This window comes from Phlebotomus papatasi, chromosome 2 (genome assembly GCF_024763615.1).
Source record: "Phlebotomus papatasi isolate M1 chromosome 2, Ppap_2.1, whole genome shotgun sequence".
In the NCBI taxonomy this organism is placed as follows: Eukaryota; Metazoa; Arthropoda; class Insecta; order Diptera; family Psychodidae; genus Phlebotomus; species Phlebotomus papatasi.
Window position 1 is genome coordinate 27,989,659 of NC_077223.1, and position 26,979 is coordinate 28,016,637.

The window sequence follows — 26,979 nt, forward strand, 5'->3', positions numbered from 1 at the left end:
CTAACGCCAGCGTCGCAGCACTACTATTTTGAGAACATCATACAACATGTTCTTCCATCTTTCGGAATTACCCCTCTTTTTCATCCGGATTTCCCTCATATAGTGTTCTGAGCATTCTTCCCTCTCGCTCAGATAGGGGCACAATGCCGGCGTCTCCATTAAGCACCTCTAGTTCATGGTTTATTATTATTTGGAATTCATCTGTAATTTCCTCAAGGAAAAGCTCGTAGATCCCTCAGAACCCATTTGTCAAAATTCAGCAGCTTCTCAGAAGACCATACCAATGATTGACTTCAGTAGGAATCTATATATTGTAACATAGAGCCTCAGTGGATCAGTTGGTAGAGTAGTGTTTCTTCTCTACAACTATGAGGTATCGGGTTCGAAACCTGGCACCTCGGCAGCTGCAAATTTTTCAGCAGCCGTATCGAATTAGTCCAGTGAATGGATGAAAAGTAATGGCTATTGCATTGACAATGAACCGCCTAAACAAGAGAGGCTGGTACAGAAACGAGTTCGGCATGAAAATATCTGTAGATACAAATACACATTCACTGCAACTGATCCATCCAAGGCTAGTCTGCCGCAATATAGAAACGGTACTGTGTGTGTACCTCAGGCATACAGAAGCCGAGATATGGAGCTGGAGGATCGCCTTGGGGTTTAAGATAGAATGGAGTAATGGAGAGTGCATAATAATGGGCCCAAATAAGTGGCCTGGATGCAGCGGAACCGATAAAGGTTTTTAAGCCGACCCATAGACAAATCTTAAATCTAAATATATTGTAGCACACCCGTTACAGGCCCCACATCAGAACATGCTGGAACTCCCTTCATCACTTGCCTTCCAGGATTGAGCCCCACTACCCATTGCAAGACAGCTACAACTCTGGCATCCTTCTCCTCCTCGCTTCGCAGGTAAAGACCAACTAAGGATTCGATGCGACTGAGCCTTCAGAATAACTCGTCGAATATCCACAACCCCATTGTAACTTCAGCTTACCCGAGTGAGATCAAAATAACCGAGGACTTGGAAAGCAGAGAAGCACAACTGGTGGTGGTAGCCCGACAAGATTACTCTTGTTAAGGGTATGTTGATGTACTTGTAGCTCAGGATCGATTGACATTCTGTTGAGAGCGCACCATCTAAGGCACATAAGCTATCTTTTTAAAGAAGCACACCCTCTCACTCAGAGGGCTAACCCAATCAGGGGTGGAATGATAACTTTTCTACACTATCGAATCGATAGTGTCGAGAAATCTATATCTGTTAGATTAAGTGAATGTCGACTTTTTACGCATTGTTGGGCCATTCATTCTGACATTCTTAAAAGAATGTGACTGTTTATAAATATCTATTTCAGTTACAGGAAGTCCTGCAATCGTTTAAAAAATTTTTCAGAATCGACAGTCGATGGTATCGAAAATAAGTTATCATGTCACCCCAGTATTTTGGGATGGAAAATAACGGCAGGGACTTTACCCGTGGAACCGATTAGTCTTACACTCGTCATAATATTACACCTCAGGGTTACCACCCCAGCTGAACAGTGATTTGTAGATTGGTACCGTTGGCTTACAAGAGTCTTCGTCAGGACGGCCTTCTCTCTCTAGGTTCAAAAGTCCCCTATACTGCAATATTTTGATCTTTGTTAACCGCGAAACGTTCCTGGGTACGAGAATCTAGGAGAGTGCAAAGATCCGAGATAATTGACATTGAAGCCGTTGACAATCTCACAATTCCACTCGTCTAAGTGACATTCTCACACTTATGAAAGGATCAAATTGGATCATATTTGATCCTTTGAAAGGATCACTAATGTCTCTCTTGAAATTTTATATGCACATTTATCACGATAGATTGTGTTTTATCGCAAACTTATTACTCATATCATGTTACTCTTATCTGAGTGAACACCAAAGATGACCTTTTCATTGTTTTTATTCGTTTGGAGTTAAATTGTAGTGAAACACATATTTATATTACAAAATAAGAATAATTGGGGCGATCGTAGAAATAAAAGTAGGATCGCCCCTCCAATAGTTGGCTGTTCTGGCTTGGCGCTCGCCAAGAGCGCATGTAAATTAAAAAGTAATAAAGTGGATTTGTTACAAAATAAGTGTCAAAAGAGGGATACTTCCAGAGGATCTTCGGTGATCCTTTCATTTTTAACAGTGGACGGACTCTGGACTCTAGATGCTGCGTCGTCAGTGACCATGTACGAATCCCCTTTAGATCACTAGAAATTTTTCTGGCGTTAAAGGTATTGCATCCAGTGAGCTTCACGGCACTTGATTCCACGGGGCAAGGGATTGACAACTCCATTTCTGTATAAGGAAAAATAATAATGGATGGTCCGAACTCCTCTTGCGGGAAGGCCTACCTATAGTTCTTCTATGGAATATTAAGCCGTGCGATTTTTTCGGGCATTACGTCCTATACAAAAATCCCGTTGCATCATTTCTATAATAACGATTTCTCAAGGTCAAAGTTTAAAAAGGCTCTCGATGGTGTATTTCTCAATCGAAAGGTATCATGTTTGGGTTCGTTGGAGAGGTCTTGGAATTCCTGACAAGTCTGAACGGGTTCTAATCCGTTTTGGGCGATCTTTTGAGTGATTTATCATTTCAAATCGATTATGAACAAGTAAACGGTAAATGATGCGCGAATGTGTTTTTCAGGAAGTCTGTAAAAGTTACGACTTCGAGCATTTTGCAAAGCCTGGGACGCTTAGCCATCCTTTTTAAAAGACTTTTCTTTTGGCAATACTGCCGTTTTCCGACTCTTTATTTACACTTTTTTTCAATCCTTTTTTTTACAATAAATATTTCTTTGTACTGAAAAATGACTTGAATATTACATTTCATCTCTAAAATTAACTTCTATCTTTCGTTTTATTACTATCTAATGATTATTTTATTACTTTCATCTGTACTCTATGTTTTTTTTTAATTATATCCTTGCAGTATATCTTTTTAAAATGTTTTTTTTGTATTTCTCATTTTTAAATTTATTTGCTTAGCGTTTTCATTCTTCATTTTTTTGTTTTTTTAGAACTTTTACTTTTGATACTTTTGATATTTAATCAACACGTCTTTCAATAGAATTTCCCACATGACTCATGATATTTTAAAAGAAAAAAAAACTTTGTTTTAGAAACACTTACAGCAAAAAAAAATAGCTAAATTCATATTGGAGTCTTAGTACAGAAAAAAAATTATTTTTTTCCCATCTAAATAGAAAATTATGCAACACTTAGCGGATAAATTAAAATCTCACGATTCCCGGATATCTCTAAAAAAAATTATTAAATCAGTTTTTGTTTTCCTTCATCAAATTCTGGCTTTTCCTTAAACATTCTATAACTCTGTTACCTTATTGATTAAATGATTGTTTTGCTTTCATTGTCTTGTTCTTTTTTTTTATTTTGCTTTCTATAGTTTGCATTTCTCTTTTATTTTTGCAAGACATGCTCCACTTTAAAATCTTTCTCTAATTGATTTTCTTTTCAGTAAGAACCCGTAAAAAATAAAAAAATGATTTTTTTTTAATAAGAAATATTATATCCTTAAAAATTATGCAAATAAAAATAAGATTCTATGGCGCACTATTTGAAAAATTCTTTGAGAAAAATGTCTTGGTGAATTGTAAGTTTTTCTTTTTGTTTTTTTGATGAATTATGGTGGAAGCTTCAAGTATTTGTGATAAAATATTGGTAAATACGATTTCTATAGCTATTAAAAAAAAGATAATTCTAATACGAAACTTTACATTATTCCCTTTCGTGCGTTTCTTTTAAACTCTTCACAATAATTCCCTCGTCTCTTTGTTCAATCTGACTTTTCATTCTCATTTTTTGTTTTTTTTTTATCTCCTAAGAACACAGTTATATCAATAAGTTATGAATTAATTCTAACTTTTACACACAACTCGATTGCATCTGAAGAAAAAAAAGGAAACTTTTCCCATTTACAATCAGTGGTATTACTAAGTCCTTAAGCTTGTCCCAAATAAAAAAAAGTAGGAGTCCTTACATCGTAAGCCTTTTTCTTCCATCAATTCATTTCCAATGGTAATTGGGTTTTCTTTTTTTCACATTTCTTCTCCCCCTCCCCCTCCAAAATTATCAATTATATTAGTTTTAAAGAAGATTTCACATACCTGCATCTTCATCTCAGCCATTTGTGCCAATAATATTGCTCCGTTTTTCCTTTTCTTTTCTTTTTTCTTTTTTCAAGGAGAAAAAAAGGCAGCAGTATTTTTAAAGTTAACAAGAAAAAAAAATTGATACTTCCGGTAATCGCAAGCACGACAGCAAAAACAGAAAAAGTGGAGATATTTTAGTCGAGGATTGGTCCATGCATCAGACAATTCCCACATAGTGCTTATCTCCGGGCCACTTCATCATCAAATCATACTCATGGTCGGCCTTCTTTTCCCTTCTCTGCTCACCGTCGTGTTGCGATCTCCATCATCGGCTCACAATTGGTGACTCCTTGGCACTCTGATGGCTACTGCTGCTGCTGCTGGCACTACTGCTACAGCCACGTTCATTCTTCTTCTCGCCCGGCATCTTCTTTCGCTTAGGATTTTTCCGTTGAACCGTTCCACCTTTGTGGTGCATCATCTGCGTCTGGTGGTGGATGTCCTTCTGGCTCCCATTGCTACTGCCACCGGATTTATCGCCATACGTCCCACCGCTCGACGAAGAGTCGTTCTCGACTGCAACAAATTCGAATCCTTTTAAAGATCACTGAATTTTTCTGAGCAAATTTGAAATGAAGTCTTTCGCAAAAAACTTGTAAAATTTTGTTGTTTTTGATAGAAAAAAAAAACGAAAATCCCGGGATACCAAAACTCCTGGTACCTCGAAAATTTCAGGCGGGATCCTAGGATTTGAGGTTTGCAACATTTGAAATTTTGTAATCCCGAAAATCTCGGAATCTCAAAAAACCTGATATCCTGAAAATCCAAAAATATCAGGCGAAATCCTGCGATTCCGGGTTTGCAATATTTAGAAATTTCGAGACCCTGAAAATTCTAGAATGCCAAAATATCCGGAACCTCGAAAATCCTGGGATCCTGAAAACTTCAGACAGGATCCCAGGATTTAAGGTACGCAATATTTAGAAATTTCGGTATCTCGAAAATCTCGGGATCTCAAAAAACATGGGACCTTGAAAATCCTGGAAATCCGAAAATCTCAGGCAGGATCCTGGGATTTCAGGTCCGCTATATTTAGGAATTTCGGGATTTCGGAAATCTTGGGATCTTGAAAAAAACGCGGGACCTTGAATATCCTAGGATACCGTAAATACCAGGCGAGATCCTGAGATTTCGGGTCTGCCACATTTAGGAATTTCGGGATTCTGAAAATCCTGAGATCCCCAAACACCTGGAATCCCGAAAATCTCAGGAGAGCTCCTGGGTTTTCAGGTCCTAAATATTTAGGAATTTCAGGATCCCAGAAATCTTGGGATTCTTAAAAAAAACACAGGACTTTGAATATCCTGTAAATCCGAAAATCTCATTCGGGATCCTGAGATTTTGGGTCCGCTATATTTAGGAATTTCGGGATCCTGAGATCCCAAAACACCTGGAACCCCGAAAATCCTGGAATCCCGAAAAACTTAGGCGAGTCCTGGGATTTCAGGTCCTAAATATTTAGGAATTTTGGGATCCCGGATATCTTGGGATCTTGAAAAAAAAAACACGGGACCTTGAGTATCCTGGAAATCTGAAAATCTCAAGGGGGGGTCCTGAGATTTCTGGTCCGCAATATTTAGGAATTTTGGGACCCTGAAAACTGCAGACAGGATTCCAGGATTTAGGGTAAACAATATTTAGAAATTTCGGTAGCTGGAAAATCTCGGGATCTCAAATAACACGGGAACTTAAAAATCCTGGAAATCCGAAAATCTCCTTCGGGATCCTGAGATTTCAGGTCCGCTATATTTAGGAATTTCAGGATCCTGAAAATCCTGAGATCTAAAAACACCTGGAATCTCAAAAATCCTGGGATACCGAAAATATCACGCGAGATTCTGGGATTTCAGGTCCTAAATATTTAGGAATTTCGGGATCCCGGAAATCTTGGGATCTTGAAAAAAAAAACACGGGACTTTGAATATCCTGTAAATACGAAAATCTCATTCGGGATCCTGAGATTTCTGGTCCGCAATATTTAGGAACTTCGGGATCCTGAGATCCCAAAACACCTAGAACCTGGAAAATCCTGGAATCTCGAAAAACTCAGGCGAAATCCTGCAATTTCTGGTCCCAAATATTTAGGAATTTAGGTAACCTGACAATCTTGAGATTTTAAAAAGCACGGAACCTTAAATATCCTGGAAATCCGAAAATTTCAGGCGGGATCCTGAGATTTCGGGTCTGCCATATTTAGGAATTTTGGGACCCTGAAAACTTCAAACAGGATCCCAGGATTTAGGGTAAACAATATTTAGAAATTTCGGTAGCTAGAAAATCTAGGGATCTCAAATAACACGGGACCTTGAAAATCCTGGAAATCCGAAAATCTCAGGCAGGATCCTGGGATTTCAGGTCCGCTATATTTAGGAATTTCGGGATCCTGAAAATCCTGAGATCCCAAAACACCTGGAACCTGGAAAATCCTGGAATCCCTAAAATCTCAGGCGATATCCTGGGATTTCAGGTACCAAATATTTAGGAATTTAGGTAACCTGACAATCTTGAGATTTTAAAAAGCACGGAACCTTAAATATCCTGGAAATCCGAAAATTTCAGGCGGGATCCACGGATTTCATGTCCGCAATATGTAGGAGTTTAGGAATCCCGGGGTTCCGTTTTATTTAATGTTTTGTCCCGGGATTAAACCCCATCCCAAAAAGTTCGGGATTTTGGCGTTCAGGTCCTTCAGGTTTTTGGTTTCGGAAATTGGCCCTTTCAGGATTTTAGCCTTTCGGGGAGTTTGGCCCCGTAGACATTTTGCCCCTTTCGGGATTTTGGGCTTCAGGATTTTAACTTGTACCCCGAAAAAATGTCATCTCTCAATGTAACCCCAGATCCCCTTAATATAAAAAAAACACTAAAAAGTCGGTGGAAGAAAAGTCATCTAATGTGATTTTCGGTGGAAATAAAAACTCTTTAATCCGGATAAAAGTAAATCATACAGAATTTTGCATGGAGTTTCGGGATTTTGTTCTTGGTCATTGTCGATCAAGGATCAGTCAGTTACAACACTCACCAGTCTTGGCCATGGACGTTGAAGCAGCCGCTTCGGCGACAGCTCGCGTAAGGATGCTGTTGCGACGCGGCTTCGAGACCTGTCGGCCACTGGTAGCATTGCCAACCGAAATCTGCATCTGCCCCTGTGGCTGGCCCTGACCCTGCTGCTGCGACGACATCTCTCCTCCTCGACCTCCCGCCGACAGCCGACTGTTAATGTAGTGAAGTTGCTGCTGAAAGTGTTGCTGTGGATACGTCACTGGTTGCACCATCGTCACCGGCAGCACAACTGGCATACTTGGCTGATTGGGCGATACACTGCTCCTCACATTCAGCATCTCCTCCATCTGCATCGCGCAAAAAAGCGTTAGTCGAACGAAGCACTTTAATATATTCAATTCCTTTGCACATTCACAATTTTCTTCTTCTTCTTCTTCTTCTTCTTCTTCTTCTTTAGGCAGGTTCTTCAAAAGTCTTTATTTGTTGATCTTTTTTTTGCACTTTTAATAATACAAACACAACCGAATCCTCTCAATATCTCTTTTTTTCATTTTATTTTCAAATTTGTTTTGAAACATATAAAAAATGATTAAAAAGAATGAATTTTGAAAGAAAATCATTTTAGCGTCCACCGCCGTCTTAGTGTCGGTGACTAGCTTCTAATTGAAAAAAGGCAGAAGAAACTTTTCACTGACTTTATAAATCAATATTTTCCCTTAGAAAAAGTTGTTTCTCTTCAACGCTATCATTTTAATTTCGAAAACTTAGGAAATAAATTAAGAACAGGTAAAAAATAATTAAAAGTGACTTACAATAATCCCATTGTTTTGGGTGGATTGCGTCTGCTGCTGTGTCGTCCTTTGAGAATGCATCTGAGGATGCTGATGGACATGCGGATGATATGGGGCAGGTACGATAATTTGTTGTCTCGCAATGAGATTCGCCGATGTTGCCTCAAGGGCATCCTCAAGGACAATGGTGGCAGGATTTGTGGAAGTCTGCACCACTGGCTGCTGCACCAGATACTGCTGTTGATGCGGCACCGGAATATGATGAAAATTGCCATCAGTGGTCGTATGAGTGGTGGAAGTTGGTGAAACATCGCGTGAGGCTGAATTGGAATCACCATCGCTATCCATACTCTCTTCCGATGTATCCAGGCTAGAGGTACTTCCTCTTCTCCTAGCCAAATTCTGCTGTTGCTGCTGCAACGACGGTGACGATGGCTGAGACACAATTAGACGTGTCTCAAAGGTCTTCAACACCCAATCCCGATAGTCCACTACTTCATCCGTCACCCGTATTATCCTGCCCAGGATGCTATTCCGTGAGCAATCATTGAGTTCAGTGTTGAGCGGTGAGACAGCCTGTGCCAGAACAATGTAGGCATATTCAAAGGCCTGTTTCACCTGAAGAGCACCTAAAAGCACAATTTAAAATAAAGCGATATTTTTGTGCAAATTTTCCCAGACATCAAAAATCACTCAATTTGTCACGCTTCTTGCATTTAAAGTCCCCCCAAAAAAAAAAACCTACGAAGGAAAATTTATGAAGAGAAAAAACACGCAAGAGTGCATTAATTGGGAAGGCAATGACTCAACATTGGTCTACAGTGCTCTTGACCTCAAGACAGATATCTTTATTTTTATTTTTTTGGGTGGCAGATAAATATTATGACATTGAATGTAATTTGAGTAAAACACCTTATCAAAAAAATACGTTCTTGTTTTGATAACACAGCTAAATGGAAAATACCTTTTATTGCATGGTTAAAAGGTGATTGTTTTTTTCTTTTCATTTCAAACTCATAATTTGCATGATATTTATCATTATTATTTACGATTTTCGCTACGAAGAAAATTGCAAAGTCAAACAAATCTTCTAGTCTATAAATCTTCTTCCTAACTAAATGCTATAAAAAAAAATTAACGGCCGTTAAGGTGAACCAAGTGCTTTCCGCTTTTATTATTACACAGAACAGCGTTACTTACAGGGGTCTCTCGACATTTCATTTTAAAATACGTTTTTTTGCATAGAGGCACTGAAGACTAATGGTAAGTTTTTTCCTAAAGAGAATTGACTTATCAGTCTGATATATTTCGAAATCGTGCACTAAATTCTATCTAAAAATACATATTTCATACTGCCCGCCGAAATAATACAAGAACTACAAGCAAATTTGTTTAAGTCGCGGTGCAATGTATGCAAAATTTTTACAAGAAAAAGTGAAAAAAAAACTTCACTTTTTATTAGGCTTGATGGGCCCCTGGTACCTTCAGATGCTTCAATCATTTGCACCGGGCGGGACTAGAACTCACAACTCTGACAGTCGAGCCGGGGGTCACCACAGCTCCCAAGAGCCAAACGCTCTTACCAATTGCACCACGGAGCTCGTTCACGTCCAAGTCAGTTTCTGACACACTACAAACGAGGCTTAACCTTTATTGCCACTCGCAAAACATTAATTTCGTGATTTTTTATGCAGATATTTCTACTGAAATGCGGTAATATCGTTTGAACATAAAAGTACTTGTAAATTTACTTCACAATTCACGTATAACATCAAGAATTATTCACTAGAATCGCCTAAATTGTCTTAAGTCGCGAGATAGCTTCTACTTCATAAATAATTCTAATTAACAATAATTATAGCACGTGAACTGAGATATAAATTTAGAAATAGTTTCATTTTAAATAAAGTACACGTCCATTGGAATAAAAATATCTGCATAAAAACGCACAAAAGCTATGTTTTGTGGGTACCAGTGAATGCTAAATCTCGTTTGTAGTGTGTCAGGGACTGACTTGGCTATGAACGAGCTTCGTCGTCTCCGGACTTTAGTCGTAGGTGTGTCTAGGGCATAAGTTACATTTGGTACAGTTATTCTAATTGATTTTCGATCAATAAATGATCAATAAATGATAAAAATTTATTGTAGGTTAATAACCGATTGGAACTGGTGCAATCTTGTTACACAGTAAAAAAAATTAATTAACACTATTATAGTGTGTAATTTTTCACACCACTATTATAGTGTTAAATTTGGAAAAAGTTTTTAATTTAAAATTGTTGAATTACAAGATGTTGAATTTAAAAATTGTTGAATTTTTATGTGTAAATTCAAAAATTGTTGAATTCTGTTTATTGTTGAATTAGCTGAGATTCTTTACAGTCGCAGCTTTTGTGGTCACAATTGAAATCCGACCTCGTCAGATCGGGCCCAAATTTTGGATGTACAGTAGACTCTTCGATATCCGGCTAACTGGGGGACAAAATGACATTTAGGTTTTTTGAATGATCAACGGTTTTTCTATTTTGTGCAATGTGAATTTATTTTCTGTGTGACAAAGAAAAAGAGAATTTTCTTCATGGTGTGCTTATGTTTCATTTTTTATCACAATTATGTATTAAAACTTCGATACAATGTTAATAATACTTTAATTCACTCTGGACAAACTTCATGATAGTGAAAATAATTTTGAATATATCAACCGCCAGTGTTTGGCAGCTGTCACCCGGATATCGAAGTGCCGGATATCGAAGAGTCTACTGTACACGTTTTGACACTCATAGATCACGAAAATCATGTGCGCCAAAAATCGATTTTCGTGGACGTCCCGTCCCGTCCCGTCCGTTACATTTCGACTTCTGGTGAGAGAACGGAAAGAGATATCGACAAGCGGTTTTCTGCAAAGGTTAACAGTCATTGGGCCGCTAGAAGTTGATGATGTCAAATCCACCCCCCTGCCGCCATTTTGGAACACCCCCAAATTTTGTTTTTTCGATAACTTAGCCCCTATGGCATCGATCAATCTCAAATTTTAGTATGTTATAGCTGGGCCTAAGAGCTTTCAATCGATACTAAACTTCACCCCTTCTGACCCCCCTGACCTGAGCTAGAGGGGGTCAAAAATTGAATTTTTCAATGGTCATATCTCCGGTTCTAATCATCGGAATGCAAAAAAATTTGGTGTTTTGGAAAGCTCTCGTGGATCACTACAACCCTTGTGACACCCCAATTTTATCCAATTTAATCGAAGGTCCGATTAATCGAAAAATCGATTTTCGATTAATCGATTTCGAATATTTCGAAAACTAGACGATGCTTTTTCTTTAAATTTTAATATGTTGTAGCTGGGGTCGAGGCCTTTCCAACGGTGGGTCGCACTCCTCCCTTGATGTTCCCTGACCCGAGCTATAATCGAAAATGTCTTGATCGGACTGCATTTTCTGTATTTATAAAGGAATTTCGATGAAATTTTAGCCTATATTGTATCTGAGAGCACGATCTTTCTAATAACGGGTCCCATCCGTCTCTACCTCAACCCACTGTACCCCGACCCTTACTATACCCATATGGACCGGACTCTATCACTTATGTTTATTAACCGATTTCAATGAACTTTTATTCTTTTGTTGGTGTTCCCCACTCAGACTATTTAAAATAGAAAATGACCAGTGATAAGCCCAGATAAGCTTATGGTAGCTGAGATTCTTTACAGGTGACCTCGAAATGCGTGCAACTCGGGGTGCTTGCAACTCGGAATGCGTGAAAATTCGATTGTGAGTTGAATTTTGGGGGTAAAGAATCGCGTCGAGTAAACTGTTCTCGGCAGTCGAAATGGATGAAATTGGCTCGACGCGATTCTTTACCCCCAAAATTCAACTCACAATCGAATTTTCACGCATTCCGAGTTGCAAGCACCCCAAGTTGCACGCATTTCGAGGTCACCTGTAAAGAATCTCAGCTACTATAAGCTTATCTGGGCTTTTTTCTTTTTATTTCGAAGATTTTGATTTTTTTTTGCTTTTTAGACATTTTTATTGGTTTTTCTTGTACTCGAGATGCCCCCTAAAGCGAAATGATTATATCTGATGCTTGGATCTTCACGATATACTTATTATGCATATAAATATTTGATGTTCTGTATGACTTTTGCCCAATGAAAACCATCTCGACTGAAGTATAAGTCTTAATTGGAAATTCAACAAATTTGGTTGAAATACACAAGGCTTCACACTGTAATAGTGTTAAACATTATGATCAAACTATAATAGTGTTAATTTTTGATTATGTGACAAAAAATACCATGAAGTTGTGTATTTTTTCACACTATAATAATGTGAAAAACTGTAATCATATTATAATAGTGGTAATTTTTAGAATTTTTTCAACAGTTTTAAATCACGAAACATTGTTGAAAAATTTGTATGATTATAACAGTGAGAAATTTTACACAGATCGCAATTAAATAATTAATTTATCCGATTTCACACTATTATAGTGTTAAAATTTTACACATTTTCAAATTAAACAACTAAAATGGTCGATTTTGCACTATTATAGTAGTACAATTTTACACATTTTTTTACTGTATAGATAATCCAAGACCTTTCCAATAGTCGAAATATGACCCCATTCGGTTTAGAAATACGCTTTTTAGAGCTTTCTAAAACTTTGACCTTGAAAAACCGTTATTAAAATTATTCAAATATTCGACTAAACAACCCATAAAACATTAATAAAATCATTGTTTTGGAGGGGTAGGGAATGAGTGGGCAGAAAATCAAGGTAATGTCAACGGTCCTTGTGTCAAATTATAGGGGGGTTCTCTGAAAAACCCAAGTCTCTATCTCTGACCGTTTGGTCTCCAAAGCTCACGACAAGACAAAAATCGTGACTTCATTTTGGGGGTGAAAAATCGAGGGATAATATATACTGCTCTCTGTGTATAGTTCAAAAAGAAATACTGTGAAACTGCCTTTAAAGAAAACAATAAAAAATTTATCGAATCACAAAGCGCGATGCAATTATTTCAAAATATTATCAAAATATTTAATAATATTAAATTCAAGGGCATTCAAAGACATCAAACAAAAGCATAATAATTTTATAGTAAGAAATTTGTTACTTTTTAAAACTTACCATATGAAGATCGGCCAATGTCATTACCAGCTGTCAGAGGATCTTCAATACAGAGTAAACTGGGCCTATGTCCATCTACCATTTCCTTCTGCAGTTCCTCTTTGGGAATATATCGGCCCCCATTCTTAATACTAATCCCAGTCTTCATATAATTGAACTTTCGTCCATACAACTCGAGAAATTCTAACAGCAAAACACCCAAATTTGCCTTTTCCCGAATATTCTGACGCGGATGGAGCTGTAGGAAACTGATGCACATGAGTATCAGTGAGTATGACGATATACCCCCTGTGAACACTTCATTGAGATCACGCTGCAGGAGGAATTGCTTGAGGACAAGCACAAGTTTTGACAGTACTGGATATTTGCGTTTGTAGCTCTTTATCAATTCGGCCGATTGAACACCACTTTGCATATTGAACGATATATCCACTTTTACTTGACTCTCGCGATCTGTTAACTTTATAATTGGCACTGATGCCTTATCCAAGACACGAAGTGACATCGGTTCAGCTATACGGCGATTTGTCAATTCTGTCTCCAGTGTTCTCAGTGGCAATTTATCCCACTGCCCAATTACAACGAGATCTGCAAAAAAGTTTTTAAAAAAAATAGCCCTTTCTATAGTTTTCCTTCCTTTTTATCCCAAAAAAATGCGTGCAACTAACCAATATCACTTGTTGGCAAATACAGTCCCGTCCGGAATGATCCAAACACCTCAACACGTGCCGTTGGCCAGAGGCTCAGCACAACACATTCAATCTTGGAGACAACACAAACTCTGAGCGCATGTTCGGTGTTTGTGGGAATCATGTGTGAAAAGAAATGCTCAATTTCCTGATGGAGGCTGCAAACGGAAGAGAATCCAAATAGGGAAAATTCAATTGCATTCATATTTTGCAAGGAAATTTTCACACTCTTTTCAGTGACACCCATGAGGAAGCTTTTTTTTTTTAATATTTCTCTCAACCACTCAGCTATTTTCTGTGTTTATTCCCTTCACTCACATTAACTGATAAGGACAAATTTGCTGATTGAAGCAAGAAAATACTTTCACATCAAAATATCTTTGGATTTCCCTCTGTCTTCTTTTTTCCTTCGCCTGAATGGTGAGCGAAGAAAGACTTTAAAATAAATTTGAAGAAATATTTGTCTAGTTATTAACCATAAAAATTATTATGATTCCCCTTTAATCACTTTTCAGCGAAGAGTGAACGAATTATCTGAAAGCTACTGGTAGAAAATGGCAGTAAAGAGGATTTTTATATAAAATAAAAACATTTTTCTTCTTAAAAAAATAAACAATTTACAGTTAGCACAGTTGCTGATACAAGTGTCTTCATAATATTTAAAAACACATTCTTAAAATATATCGTTAATATTGATTTATAAATGATTGCACAGTTTATTTATTTAATCTTTTGACAAATATGAGGGGTACAGCACAAACCAGTCCAATAGAGTTCAACTTTCGAAACATGTGATAGGATGGAGTAAGTATTTTTGGCCACTTTAAGGTTTCATGTGCTTGTAATTTTTATAATCTTTATTTAAATAAAATGAAATTTTGTACCAAAATATCTTAAAGCCGTTTCTTCCTAATAATCCAAGAGAATTCCCAACATTTTTTGGATATTTCAGTGAAAAATGCATTTTATGCAACTATGCGTGTTTCAGTACTTTTGGCCACTTTGTAAGCACTTTTGGCCACTTGTTTTTAATAGAATTTTAATAAAATAACAGAAGAAATAGCTCTCGCATACTTTCACAAATACACAGCACAAGGCCTATTCTTATTTAAGACCAATTTTATGTGATTATTAGAGTATTTTAAACGACTTTTTACATATTTTCTATTTGATGTAAAAATCAGTCAAAAGTCACGACTGGTTTTACTGAAATCCGCGAGATGCGCCACGTGTAAAGTCTATGGGAAAATGAATGGCCAAAAGTACTTACACAGCCGAAAAAAGTAAGCTCTTTTAGCTACATCCAATTTTCATTTAATTTGTTAGAAAATCTTATTAAGGATGATATCACAATAAAATTTAGTTAATTAAAAAATGGACTTTCATTGAATAACATAAAATATTTCCATCAAAAATATAAAATAATGCAAAACAATTTCTCTTAACATTAACAAGTTTCTTAAGAATCCCATGTTTTTTTTTAGTGATTGTTTACCTTGTCGAGAATTTCTTTCAATAACTTAGAATTAGTCAAGTCGATACAAAATCAAATGTCGTTTTCTGATTCGTTAGATTAGAGGTCACGAAATAATACCCATGTTCCTGTTCTAAATGAACTCATAATTGCCTTACAATGTGATTTTACTTTAGGTGGCCAAAAGTGCTTACATGGCCAAAAGGGCTGACTCTACCCTAAATAAATACCACTAAAAGAACAATGATAAGTTTACATTAAATAAGAAAAAAGGGGTGGCAAAACGTCCCAGGCTTTGCGAAATGCTCGAACTCGTGACTTAGATGCTATACCGCAAAAGTACTTTTGTATAATTTACCGTTTACCGGTTCTCAACCGATTTGAACCGATTCATAAATCTCTCAAAAGATCCCCCAAAATAGTTTTAAAAGTAATAGGATTGATTTTCAGATAAAAAATTTTTTTCGGTTATTAACCGGTTCATTACCGATTGGAACCGGTTCAGTTTTATAACAAATTTCAAGACCTTTCCAACGACCCCAAACATGACCCCATTTGCTTGATAAATGCGCTCTTTAGTGTCTTTTTAACCTTTGACCTTGAAAATCCGTTATTAGGAATGATTCAACGGGATTTTCGTATAAGGACGAAATGTCCGCCTGGGAAATCTCTAAAACATATCCAAAAATGAAAAACAAAATCGCACGACTCGTTTTTGAGCAATCCCAAAAAATATAGCTTTGGAGGGGAAGGGGAGGAGCGGGGGGAAAATGAGGGGCATGCTAACGATCCTTGGGTCGACTTATAGGGAGGTCCCCCGAAGGTCCCAAGTCTTTATCTCTAACCGTTTGGCCTCTAGACCTGGCGACAGCCGGACGGACAGACGGACAAACAGCGTGATGACATTTCTCAGAAATCGTCTGAAACGTGAAGATTTGTTGACAAATGTGGTCTCCAAGGGGTGGAAGGTGGAAATTGGGGGGGGGGGGTGTGAAGAAATAGAGGGATTATAATGATAAAAGCACTAGAGGCATCTCCTCCGTCAAAATAAATTGTTTCGGTTCGTCATTTGAGTTCCAAGGTGATCTATAAACCTTAAAATGAAGCTATGCAGTCGAAGTCCACAATGAGTATTAATCCAGAAAACATTAAAAAAAATCCATGCTATTGTTTCTGCAGACCGAAGTATGATTACGCTTTAAATTGTTCATATACCATAGGCATTACAAATAAACGCATACGATAATTAAAAAAAAAACGACGAAAAAGTAACTTGGAAAAGTAGTGCCGCAAATGTGTTCAATTTGACAAAAACATACTTGAACGCTATTCGAAATTCGGTTATTTGAGATATACTCATTGTTTGATCAACTGCAGTATTTGTTACATTTGACTTCCAAACAACTTTCATATTCATCACAACATTTAATGTGCTAAAAATTTCACATTCAAGGAATAAATCCAATTGGAAGAAATTCGTTTTTCCCAAAAAATAATTGGTAAAGTGATGATGCTTGCGTATAATATTCGCTTGCAAGGTTTAGTTTCTCTAAGGGATGTTGTATCAGCATTAGGGGAGACAGGGGTACAATTAGCCAGGGGTACAAGTAGACAGTGGATTTTTCTCGTTGCCCTTATAGCAAAGTATTTCTTAAAGAAAGTAGGAACACATCCCCACATTCCCAGAAATATTTATAAGTCTGATCCTATTACCCTACAATTTAGAAGCATTTTTATAAAATCGGTATAAAATTGTAATGTTGATGTTATAGTTTTTGGTCCAGCATTTACTTTTCTAAGTTGTTAGTCAAAATCTCATAGTTTTACTTTGTTTCTGGTTCAAAAAAGTTAATTAAGAGATATTTTTCACTTAGATAATAATTATCTACTTTTTTTTATATAAGATGATAAACACTGAAACAGCCAGGGCAGATGTAGCCACTCTTCCGTGGCGGGATAAAACTATTGATGATTTTTCACTAATACATGGATAATTGTTAGATGAAAAAGTACTATTGATATTCCAAGCAATATTGTCATTTGGATGAGCAATTTGTGAAATAGATCTTTTCAGGATGTTTGCATCAATTTTGCCACATTTACAAGAATTCCATAAAAAATAGATCAAAGTCCTTTTCTTTAGCATTAAATGACATATTTAACATCAGTGGGCTTCAGTGTATCAAGCGAAACAATATTTAGTATCTCCTGTTTAAAATTTCGTCTGGAAAACTGGTAGCAATTAGTACCCCAAAAATGGCTATATCTACTTAGGCCAGGACACGTATAGCTAATATGTCATACTTTTTTCGTTACCCTCTCTAGAAAAAGTCAAGGATTTTAGTGCTTTGAACTGCACTGTTTCATATAGCCAATATCCTAATGCTACTTATGAAACATAAAAATATTAGACAAACCTTATCATTTTTTTTACAAATCATGCGCGAAAAAAAGCCACATTTTCTGGATAAACGTACCCCGGTCTCCCCTATCTAAATTGGCCCAGCCGACATCCGAGAATTAAAGTAAAATATAGTAATGCAGTTAAATAAAAGTCTACAAGACGAACTCTAATGTTTTTCCTAGATCTAGGAGCTCATCTTGCGTCTTGCCGTTCCTTCATTCGTGAGTTAATTGAGGGTGGTTGCGAGGGAATGAAAAGTTTTTCCCTACCCCCAAAATCATAATAGGGGAGACCGGGGAGTTTTGGGACACTTTTTCTTGTTTTGACTTTGAGAGAATATTGGAAAACAGCTAAATTCTCTAGGAGAAGATAAAACATTTAACTTGACGCTTTGTGCGAAACCTCCCCGATTTGGGGCAGTATGGGACGCGTTTTTTTCTCGCATAATTTGCATTATTGGAGCATGTTAATTCATTTTAAATACCAATTTAAAAATATTTCTAACAGAAATAAATATGTTTAATCTTTTATTTCATACTGAGAAATTAATAATCAATTTTATTTGTACAATAGGGTCATTTTTTGACAATCACTTATTTAATGTATTTTCTTTTTATTTGCTATTCTAGATTTTTTGATTTTTTATTGTAAATATTGGAATCATCATCATCATCAAATTCCTCAGGCGAGTATATTCTTTTGACTTTTTAGATTAGATTTAGATTCTTTTTCTTGTTTAGTTTTGAACTCATTGGCGGATTCCTGTTTGATTTTACGACAACTGCATAGTAATCGTTTTTCCCTGTTTTTCTACATGAGCTCTTGTCTTGCCTTTTCTGAGGAACTTGTGAGAATTATAAAGGATACTGCTCGAGAAATTTTCGAGTAAATAGTTTTTAACGGGAATGAACAAAGGTATCCTCAGGAGAAGAACTTAGTGATTCCCAAGACATTGATGGTTTAATTGTCTCTGTAGGCAACTGCTGAACTACTAATGTTTGCATAAGAGGGAGATTTTCAGTAGAAATTGGGAATTACTCTCCATTTTGACAGTAAAAATTTGCGCGCCACTTACAATATTGTCAAAAATCAACGTCCTAGTCATCCCCGTTCAGGTGTCCCAAACATCCCCGCGTGTAGTTTTGGTATTTAAAACCTTTATGTAAAAAACAAGAGTGTATGATCACGGAAACTTTTATAAAAATATGTTCCCAGATTACACTGCTAGATTTGATTATATAGCTAATATAAAATATAAAGAGGTAAACTGAGACGTCAAAATATACAATTTTTTAAAAAATGTTTATAGAATTTAAGCAATAGAACTGAGGATATCCATTCTTTTAGTCAATATACATCTTATTGTTGCCTTTGATTGAGTAGTGGTTAAATCCCATTTATTTCAATAATTAATGAAAAAATCCCCTCGTCCCATACTACCCCTGTCCCAAACCTCCCCGGTCTCCCCAATATATAAATTTATTTGGGGTGGCATTAAATGGGGCATGGCATTAAATAGTTCCTTTACCCTAGTTATTGTGAATGTAATTCATTTTCATTTAGCAAATGAGTCCTGATTAAAAGTTACCTGCGTGAAACTGCCCCATCCTCCCTTACTTTATTTTGAAACCATTTTGAATTTAATAAAGACTTCAAGACTAGCTCAATGTTCTGTTATTTATTTTTTGAATATCTGACTTCACTTCAAGTATCAATCGAGGCAATTTTAAATTTTTCGCACCGAGGCAGATAATCGAATTCCAGGGAAACCTGTGATACCTATCACCAACAAGTTGAGGAGTACCAACTTGTTGCTTTTCATCAGTCACTCTATTGCATACCCCATGAGAATATTTGCCATCCAAGATCTTTTAAATCATTTCACTGCTCCCACTTTGAAGCAACAAATTTGCGATTAAACATTGACTTTTGAGTGCGTGCAGGCAGAAGCGAGAAATGAATGTAGGAAATTCATTATCACAAACTTTTGACTAACCAAAAAAAAAAAAACTTTTCAGTAGAGGAAGGCACACAATAATTCTGCTTTTTTTTGCTTCTGAGACCTCTCTGTCTCTCTCCCAGAAGGCAGGTTGCACAAAATTGCGCAACATCAGGCAAGAAAAAAATGATGTGTAATTAGTTTGTGGTGTATGTTCTGGCAATTTGGAGTTTATTTCATAAAGAAGAAATATATTCATTTTCATGTCAATATTTCACACAACATTTTAGCTCTTCTCCTATAATTGTTCTGGTGCTCTTTTTCTCTGCCATTTCCACCTTTTTTTGCCTCTAGTTCACCTCTTTTTTTTTTTGCTTCCTTCCTTCAATAAAAACCGATATATTTTAATGTCGAGGTCATGCGAAAGAAGTGTGTAACGTAGAAGGTGATGGAAAGAAAATAATTAGTAAATTTTAACACAAATCTATGCATAGAGCACTTTTCTATTTTATTGGAAAGCCTTGTAATATAAGTTTAAAAATTTGTCTCAATTGGAATGTTATTGCTTACTTTTAATGATTCACCAATCAGAGAAAATATGCAAAAAAAAAGTGAAGAGAAATAGAAAATTGAAATATATGATTTTTAATTGCAATCTCTCTATTTGTTCACATCAATTTCTGTTCTTCATATCATGTTGATTTATTATTTTCTACTCTTGGTTTTAATTGAGATAATTGTGAATTATACAAAAAAAAACATCTCAATTTAATCTTCACATCTCACTCATCCCTCTATTTAACTTCAGGCACAAAATTGCAAATGAAATAGAGAAAAAAAAGACATAAAATTCTTTTTTCTTTCTTTCGTACCATTTACTGTTAAATTAATTTATTCAAAACTGTCCCTCGTGAGCAACCTTTATCGCAAATTTAAGTCATTTTCCTGAGCAAAGAGTAGCGAGATAGAAAATTATATTACTCATGCACCAATGTTGTTATTACCATTTTGAGAGGAAAAGTACAAAGGAAATTCTGCAACACTAGAGAAAATCACATTGATTGGCAGTGGAATGTATAAGGAGAACAATGATACTTTAATGTCAATTTCCTCATTTTTTTTTCCTCTCTTGCTTTTCATAATTTTTTTTATGATAGCAGCTTCCAAAGTTAATGGTCTTAAGCGGTCTTCAGACTAGAAGTTTAGCCCAATTCTTTAAGGTCTCAAAATCCTAAATAGAAATTAATTTTATTGCTTTTGAGAACCTAATAGGTAATTTGTTGTTAATAATCCAATCCTAAGTTAAATTTTTACTCAAAATTTTGATTGTTGAAAAATTAGAGCAGCTAAGCCATATGGCTAAGTATCAGGTCTGAAGCCCGTATTAGGGAAAAGCAAGGCATGTAAAGTGAGTGTTTTAATCAAACGACAAAGAAGATAAATCTTTAATCAATGAATCTTTAATCGATCTTTAATTTTAAAGTGTTGAAATTTTTCACTTTTTTTAAAGCACCATTAAAAACGACAAAAACGAAGATGATTTCATGAAATTTTGAGGAATATCGTTTGTAATTATAAGTGAAGGATCATTGGCCTTTAACCCTTTCGGGACTATTAGTGGCTGACCCAAAAAAATCCCTATTACCATCTAAAGTTAAGTCTTTTATCCTTTTTATCCTTTTCAACACTGAGAAAAAGGGGGTGCGATTAACATTTTTTCCTCAGAACTTTAACACTTTTTAGGTGTAAAAATATATCAACATTTTTAATATTAATTTTACACAATTTTAAGGGTAAAATTAACATGAATAAGGGTGTCTTTAACCCCTAATACACCTAAAAAGCATAATATTTACACCAATTTTGGATCAATACTGCAAGGTAAAATTAACATTTCCGGAATGCTATTTTAACTTTTTCGGATTTCTCTCAGTGAAGGATTTGCACGTAAAATTTTAAAGATTTTCGTCATTTTAGAATGCTCTTAACACAATAGTAAAATGTTTTATAGAATGATTACCACGACTAAAAGTTTAGTGTATTTAATATTCTTTTATGTCGTTTTAGTTTGAGCTTTTTATCTTAATCCTTTCATTCGCAATACTTTTTCGAGGAAAAAACATGTGCCAGAAAGCCGTAGAGGAAACCTTTGCAGCTTCGTACAGAAAATAAAGTCCAAGTTGCAAGATTTTTTACCGAATGCAACTAAAACCAAATCTATTATATTACTTATGTCAAAAAAAAACTTTAATAAGTTGGATTTTCCTCTACAGGAAAAACAAAATTGAGTGCCAATTTTTACAAACCTGCCCCGGTTTGTCAGCTACGTATAAAATTTGTCCACCTACGTACGCCTTATTTTCACAGTAAACACTATACCCGGATACAAAAATTTTCACATCAGTAGATACAGTAGACTCTCGTTCAATCGGGCGAAAAATTTTGTTGACAATTTTCACGTTTAATTATGAAGCTAATTTGCTCAAATTTGTTGTAGTTCTTCCTATCTTATCATGATTCTTTATAATTAAGCGTTTTTTGTAGAATTTACAAAGGATTTGACGTCCAAATTTATCGATAAACCGGATGACATTTTGCCCCAAAATGCCCAATTGAGACAGATTCTACTGTAGAACATTCATCTACTTTTTTTTTTTAAAATTGTTTGTAGGAGGTATCATGCGTTTTAAAATCACTTCCAATTCTTCTAAGAGATGCTTTTGTGACACTTGGAAGATCATTGTTTTTCACTGCGTTCTGACAGTCAATTAGGTGTGATTCTCTCATAATTACACATGTTGAAATCTTTGGATTTTCACTAATCTCTCCAAGCCCTCCAAGCTGTCTTATAGAACATGTTTTGTACATCAATGATTTTGAAACAGATCAATGATAAATTAAAAAAAAATGTGAGAAATTTCTTTGAAAAGAAAAGCAATCTTAGGACAAATACGAAAAATGCACCGAAGTGGCAATGAAAGAATCGCACCTACCATAAACAGATTTAGGCTTAATGTTTGATATGACAGGTAAAACAAAAACATCTGATAAAGTCTCATTTTACTGTGAAAGTGCATCTGTTTTCTCCGAGTTTTTTTGTAAATATATTGATGATTTTTGTGAAGTATTCTAAGGCCGGCTTCAGACTAGAGGTTTAGCCCAATTCCAGAATGTCTCAAAATCTTGAATTGCGAGCAATTTTTTATTGTTTTTTGAGAGCCGAATAGGTCATTTGTCCTTATTAATCCAATCCTGAGTTAAGTTTTTCCAAAAAATCGTAATTGATAAAAAAAATAGAATAATTAAGCCATATAGCTAAATCTTAGGTCTGAAGCCCATATAAGGAATGCATCGATAAGTCAAATACTCCAGAGCGGCTTGCCCAGTGTAACCCAAAACAGAGTGATATATATATATATATATATATATATATATATATATATATATCCAAAATCAGTGGTCAATAGTTTTGACTGATACTTCTCCAAAGCTGCAAATTTAGATTTTCTCGAACTGCCAAGCTAATAGTGTAAGTAATCTGTAATGTAAGCTAATAGTAACAACCCTCTTCTAGAAAAAACATTTTTACGTAAATATCAACCCTGATAAACCCTCTACAACTTGTAAAATTTGTTTTTCCCCGAAAAGAGACTTGAAATATGAAACAATACATAAAATAATGACACAACAAAATCAGAGTTTTATGCCCATTTTTTTATTTTTTTATTTTTAATGGGGAAAAATGCCTAGGCTCTCAATTCTTTTTTAAGGAAATTGAGGTATTAGCCAAACTAAGAGAATATATGGTCATGATCATGGGTTGGACTCATTTAGTAAAAATCGATTTTTATGAAGCTGCAACATTACGAAGCTGCAAACGTTTACCCTACATCAAATCCAAAAACGCCTAGTGTATATTTTTGATTCTGTTTAACCCACTAAAAAGCCCTCCTCATAGTATTTTTGTTTAAAAAAATATTGCGAAAGAATAGAAACGTCAAAATAAAAGGAGATGAAGGAATATTAAATATACTCTAAGGTCCTTTACACACTTAGGACATCAATTCATAAAACATTTTATTTAAGCCATGGATTATTAAGAATAGGGAAAAATTCATAAAATATACATTTTAAGGTGAACTTTTCCGAAAATTCCTGAAAAAGTTTTCTTTAATTTCATGGTAGGTTTTTGACATGTTGAGAAGGGATGTAGGCTCATTCGAATAGGATTCATCTCGCTCACTATAACAAAAATCGTCAGTTAAATCAGCATTTGCCGTAACTTCATTTTTGCGATTTTGAGATATATACATGTTTGGAATCTGCGTAATTCTGTTTACTAAACGCACTTGAGCAAAAGATACTTTTATAAGCTCAAAAAAATTATTTTAAACAAAATTTATGGTAAGTGCCCTTAATTAATAAAAATTTATCAGAATTTGTCGTAACTTCCATTTTTGCTGAAGTTACGACAAATTTCCTTACAAAATTGTCTCTAATCAGCATTTTGTCGTAACTTCTTTTGCTCGTTTGCGTGGCTTGTAATTTGCAGCAAAATTGTAATATTTCTCAATAAAACGTTCACAAACTTTTGCAACTATCCAAAGACTGTGCGAATAATGCAATATTAAATCAAATTAATTCAATATTTGTAAGAAAAAAGTGATAAAAAATCCCTGCCCATCTGTCATTAATTCAAAATAAAACAAGCGACACAGCGCATAAAATTTATTCAATAAAAGCTTTTAGGGGCAGGGATAAGAGTTTAATTGATTAATTTAGTCAAATAAAGGCGCTTATTATTACTAGAATAATTCAAATTGATATAATACATTTTAGAAAATTGTCCTAACTTCCAAGATCTTCATACACTGGAAATTACGGCTTTATAAACGATGGAAGTTACGATATAATCTTATTGTGTTTCTTCTAACATATATCTCAATATTTCGGCTTTCGAATAATTTTATAAAAATTTTCTCGAGTTAACTTACAGTTTATTAGTGCCAATTTTAGTATTTTGACTCAAAAGTATCGCATATTCGGGACTTAATTTTAAGGAAAATAAAGCTGGACTGAAAATTTCGTCTACCGAAAAGTTGTCAAACGGTATTTACGACAAATGCTGATTTAACTGACGAAAATACGACTTAAGCTTACACTTACGACATAATCCGATAGACGACTTAGTGGAAATTGATGGAAATGTAGGTTAACCCTTTAAGGACGAGAGGGTTTAAAATTGGGGATCAGAAAAATTAAGTTTTTCCGCCTTTTTAGAGCGAAATATGACTTTAGATGGCCGTAGGAAAAATTTAATTTTTGGGTCACTGGTGACCCAAACGTCCTTAAAGGGTTAACCATTATTTATAATGTAATTACGCTAAGCCGTCTCTCGGTAAATCCCCAAGTCTGTCAAGGCCCTTATTCTTCATCTCATGGCGGGACGATCTGTCAAAATCTACCCAGCAACGGTTATACAGTAGATAGGCTCTCGCTAATTCGGCTCTTTTAAGATCCAACTACTTTATAATTCGAGCGGAAGTTAAATTCGAAGAAAAGTTTGTTAACCTTTTTCAAGTTCGAATATGATTATCAAATGAAGCAAATATGCTCAAATAAAGCAATTAGCTTTGATGTGATTTTGCATTATTAAGAGGTTTTCATAAAATTTATAATAGCAATGAGGATATAAACTCAATATGAGTATGCAGTTGAACAAAAAATCGTTGCATTTCAAACAATTTGCTGCCCGAAATTTCTCTCTAATTCAGTTGACATTTCGGTCCCAAATGCCCGAATTTGGGAGTCTACTGTAAACATACAAAACCTACAAAACGGTACACAACGGTTAAAACATATTTACAAAAGAATAGTTACTGTGCCTTGGGTATAATGTAAATTTATGTTTATAGAACAAAATATGTTCATTCCTTTTTACTTTTTTTTTTAAATCGTGCAGTTATAATAAATTTTGTGCTAATTGTAAAGACAAGGTCAATATTTTAGGTCAAAATCTTCACGAAAATGTCCGAAATATTGCCAAAGAATAATGGGAATAATGGGTAAATCTCAATTTAAATTAAAGGTTTGATTCATTTGTTAATCCAATTTATCTATTTTGGCAAAAGCTGAAATCTCGACCTTGAGATACCCTCAAGGTCGCCTCTGTGTGTCACTGACCGGAATTTATTTTTTTTATTATTATTTTTTGTATGAGAAAAAATGAGGTCACTCACCCGGCTACACCTCGTTCGTAGATGAACTTATGGGGGCGCCATGGGCATCCACCGTGTTTTCCCACGAGCCTCTCATGGAATTTGTTCATATTGTAGGTACTGGCTTTGTTGTCCAGTGTACTACCGGCTTTCCTCCTCGATGGATTATAGTAGTTACGCTCGAGAGTACCACCGCCCCCACCGGCGCCCCCATTGGACTCATGGGGTGTCTCCCCTTTAGACTGTTGCCTCTCAATTAAGGTACTCACAGCCGTATTGCCATCCATTTCGGAAAATGTGTCCCAGATTTGCTGCCAGATGCGCTTAGCTGGTCCGTCTTGCTCTTCCTGAAACCACGCCACGGCTGGATCCATCTGACACCACAGCACTAAGTGAAAGGAGAGAGCGCTATAGGCACAACTGGGTGCCCGAAAGGGATGCACAGATGGGGCTCTTATTCACGCAATCAGCTCGTGGATATCACTCCTGACGCCCAATCATCCACGTTTCTGCACTGCCTAGTGATTGTGCTCCTTGGATGTCCACAAATCACACTGCCCTCCGTTTTGAGCACCTTATTGGCTCAAAATTGACACTATGGAGGGACTTTTTAGTGTGTTGAACACGAGATTTTCATCACCAAAAAATTGACAGCACGAAAAAGGTTAAGTTCTCTCACTTCCTCTCTCTCTTCTCTCACGCACACTTTGCCAAATGGCCCTCTCTTTCTTTCCCACAGCAAGAAAAAAATCACCAATTAACACGAAGAAATTTGTATCTGTGTTGGGGCTTTTTTCTGTCCTCTTCAGGAATAGTATTTGCTCAGAGAGCACTTATCTAAAAACAGGATAATCATAGTACTGAGAGAGCCAAGGGGAAACAGGAAAATTCTGCAATTTTCTTAGTTTTAGAGGAAAAACAAAATTTCTCAGGATTTTTTTGGACCCGAAGAGCGCGTCAAAAAAATCACAAACGAATCGGAACACACACACACTCACACAAATGGGGAAATTTTCACGTCTTTTTCCTCCACTTTTTTTGGGGTAATTTTTCCCACTCAAAGCACACAGCACAAGGGGTATTTTCTAGTGCACTTTGCACAAAATACCTCCTGGAGGAAA

At 35.8% G+C, this 26,979-nt stretch overlaps 1 protein-coding gene across 2 annotated transcripts; it reads right to left on the bottom strand.

The window, feature by feature from the left end:
- Positions 1–2,753: 2,753 nt before the first annotated feature.
- LOC129803326 (terminal nucleotidyltransferase 4A-like) lies at positions 2,754–26,232 on the bottom strand. 2 transcript variants are annotated; one of them, XM_055849784.1, is made up of 6 exons: positions 25,880–26,232; positions 13,803–13,981; positions 13,135–13,722; positions 8,020–8,627; positions 7,227–7,554; positions 2,754–4,723 (listed from the first exon to the last, which is right to left on the bottom strand). In XM_055849784.1, the coding sequence occupies exons 1-6, from the start codon at positions 26,230–26,232 to the stop codon at positions 4,473–4,475; spliced, it is 2,307 nt and encodes a 768-aa protein (XP_055705759.1). In that variant the 3' UTR covers positions 2,754–4,472. The 2 variants fall into 2 exon arrangements, with proteins under 2 accessions (XP_055705759.1, XP_055705758.1); XM_055849783.1 differs by having other exon boundaries at positions 2,754–4,741.
- Positions 26,233–26,979: the final 747 nt, after the last annotated feature.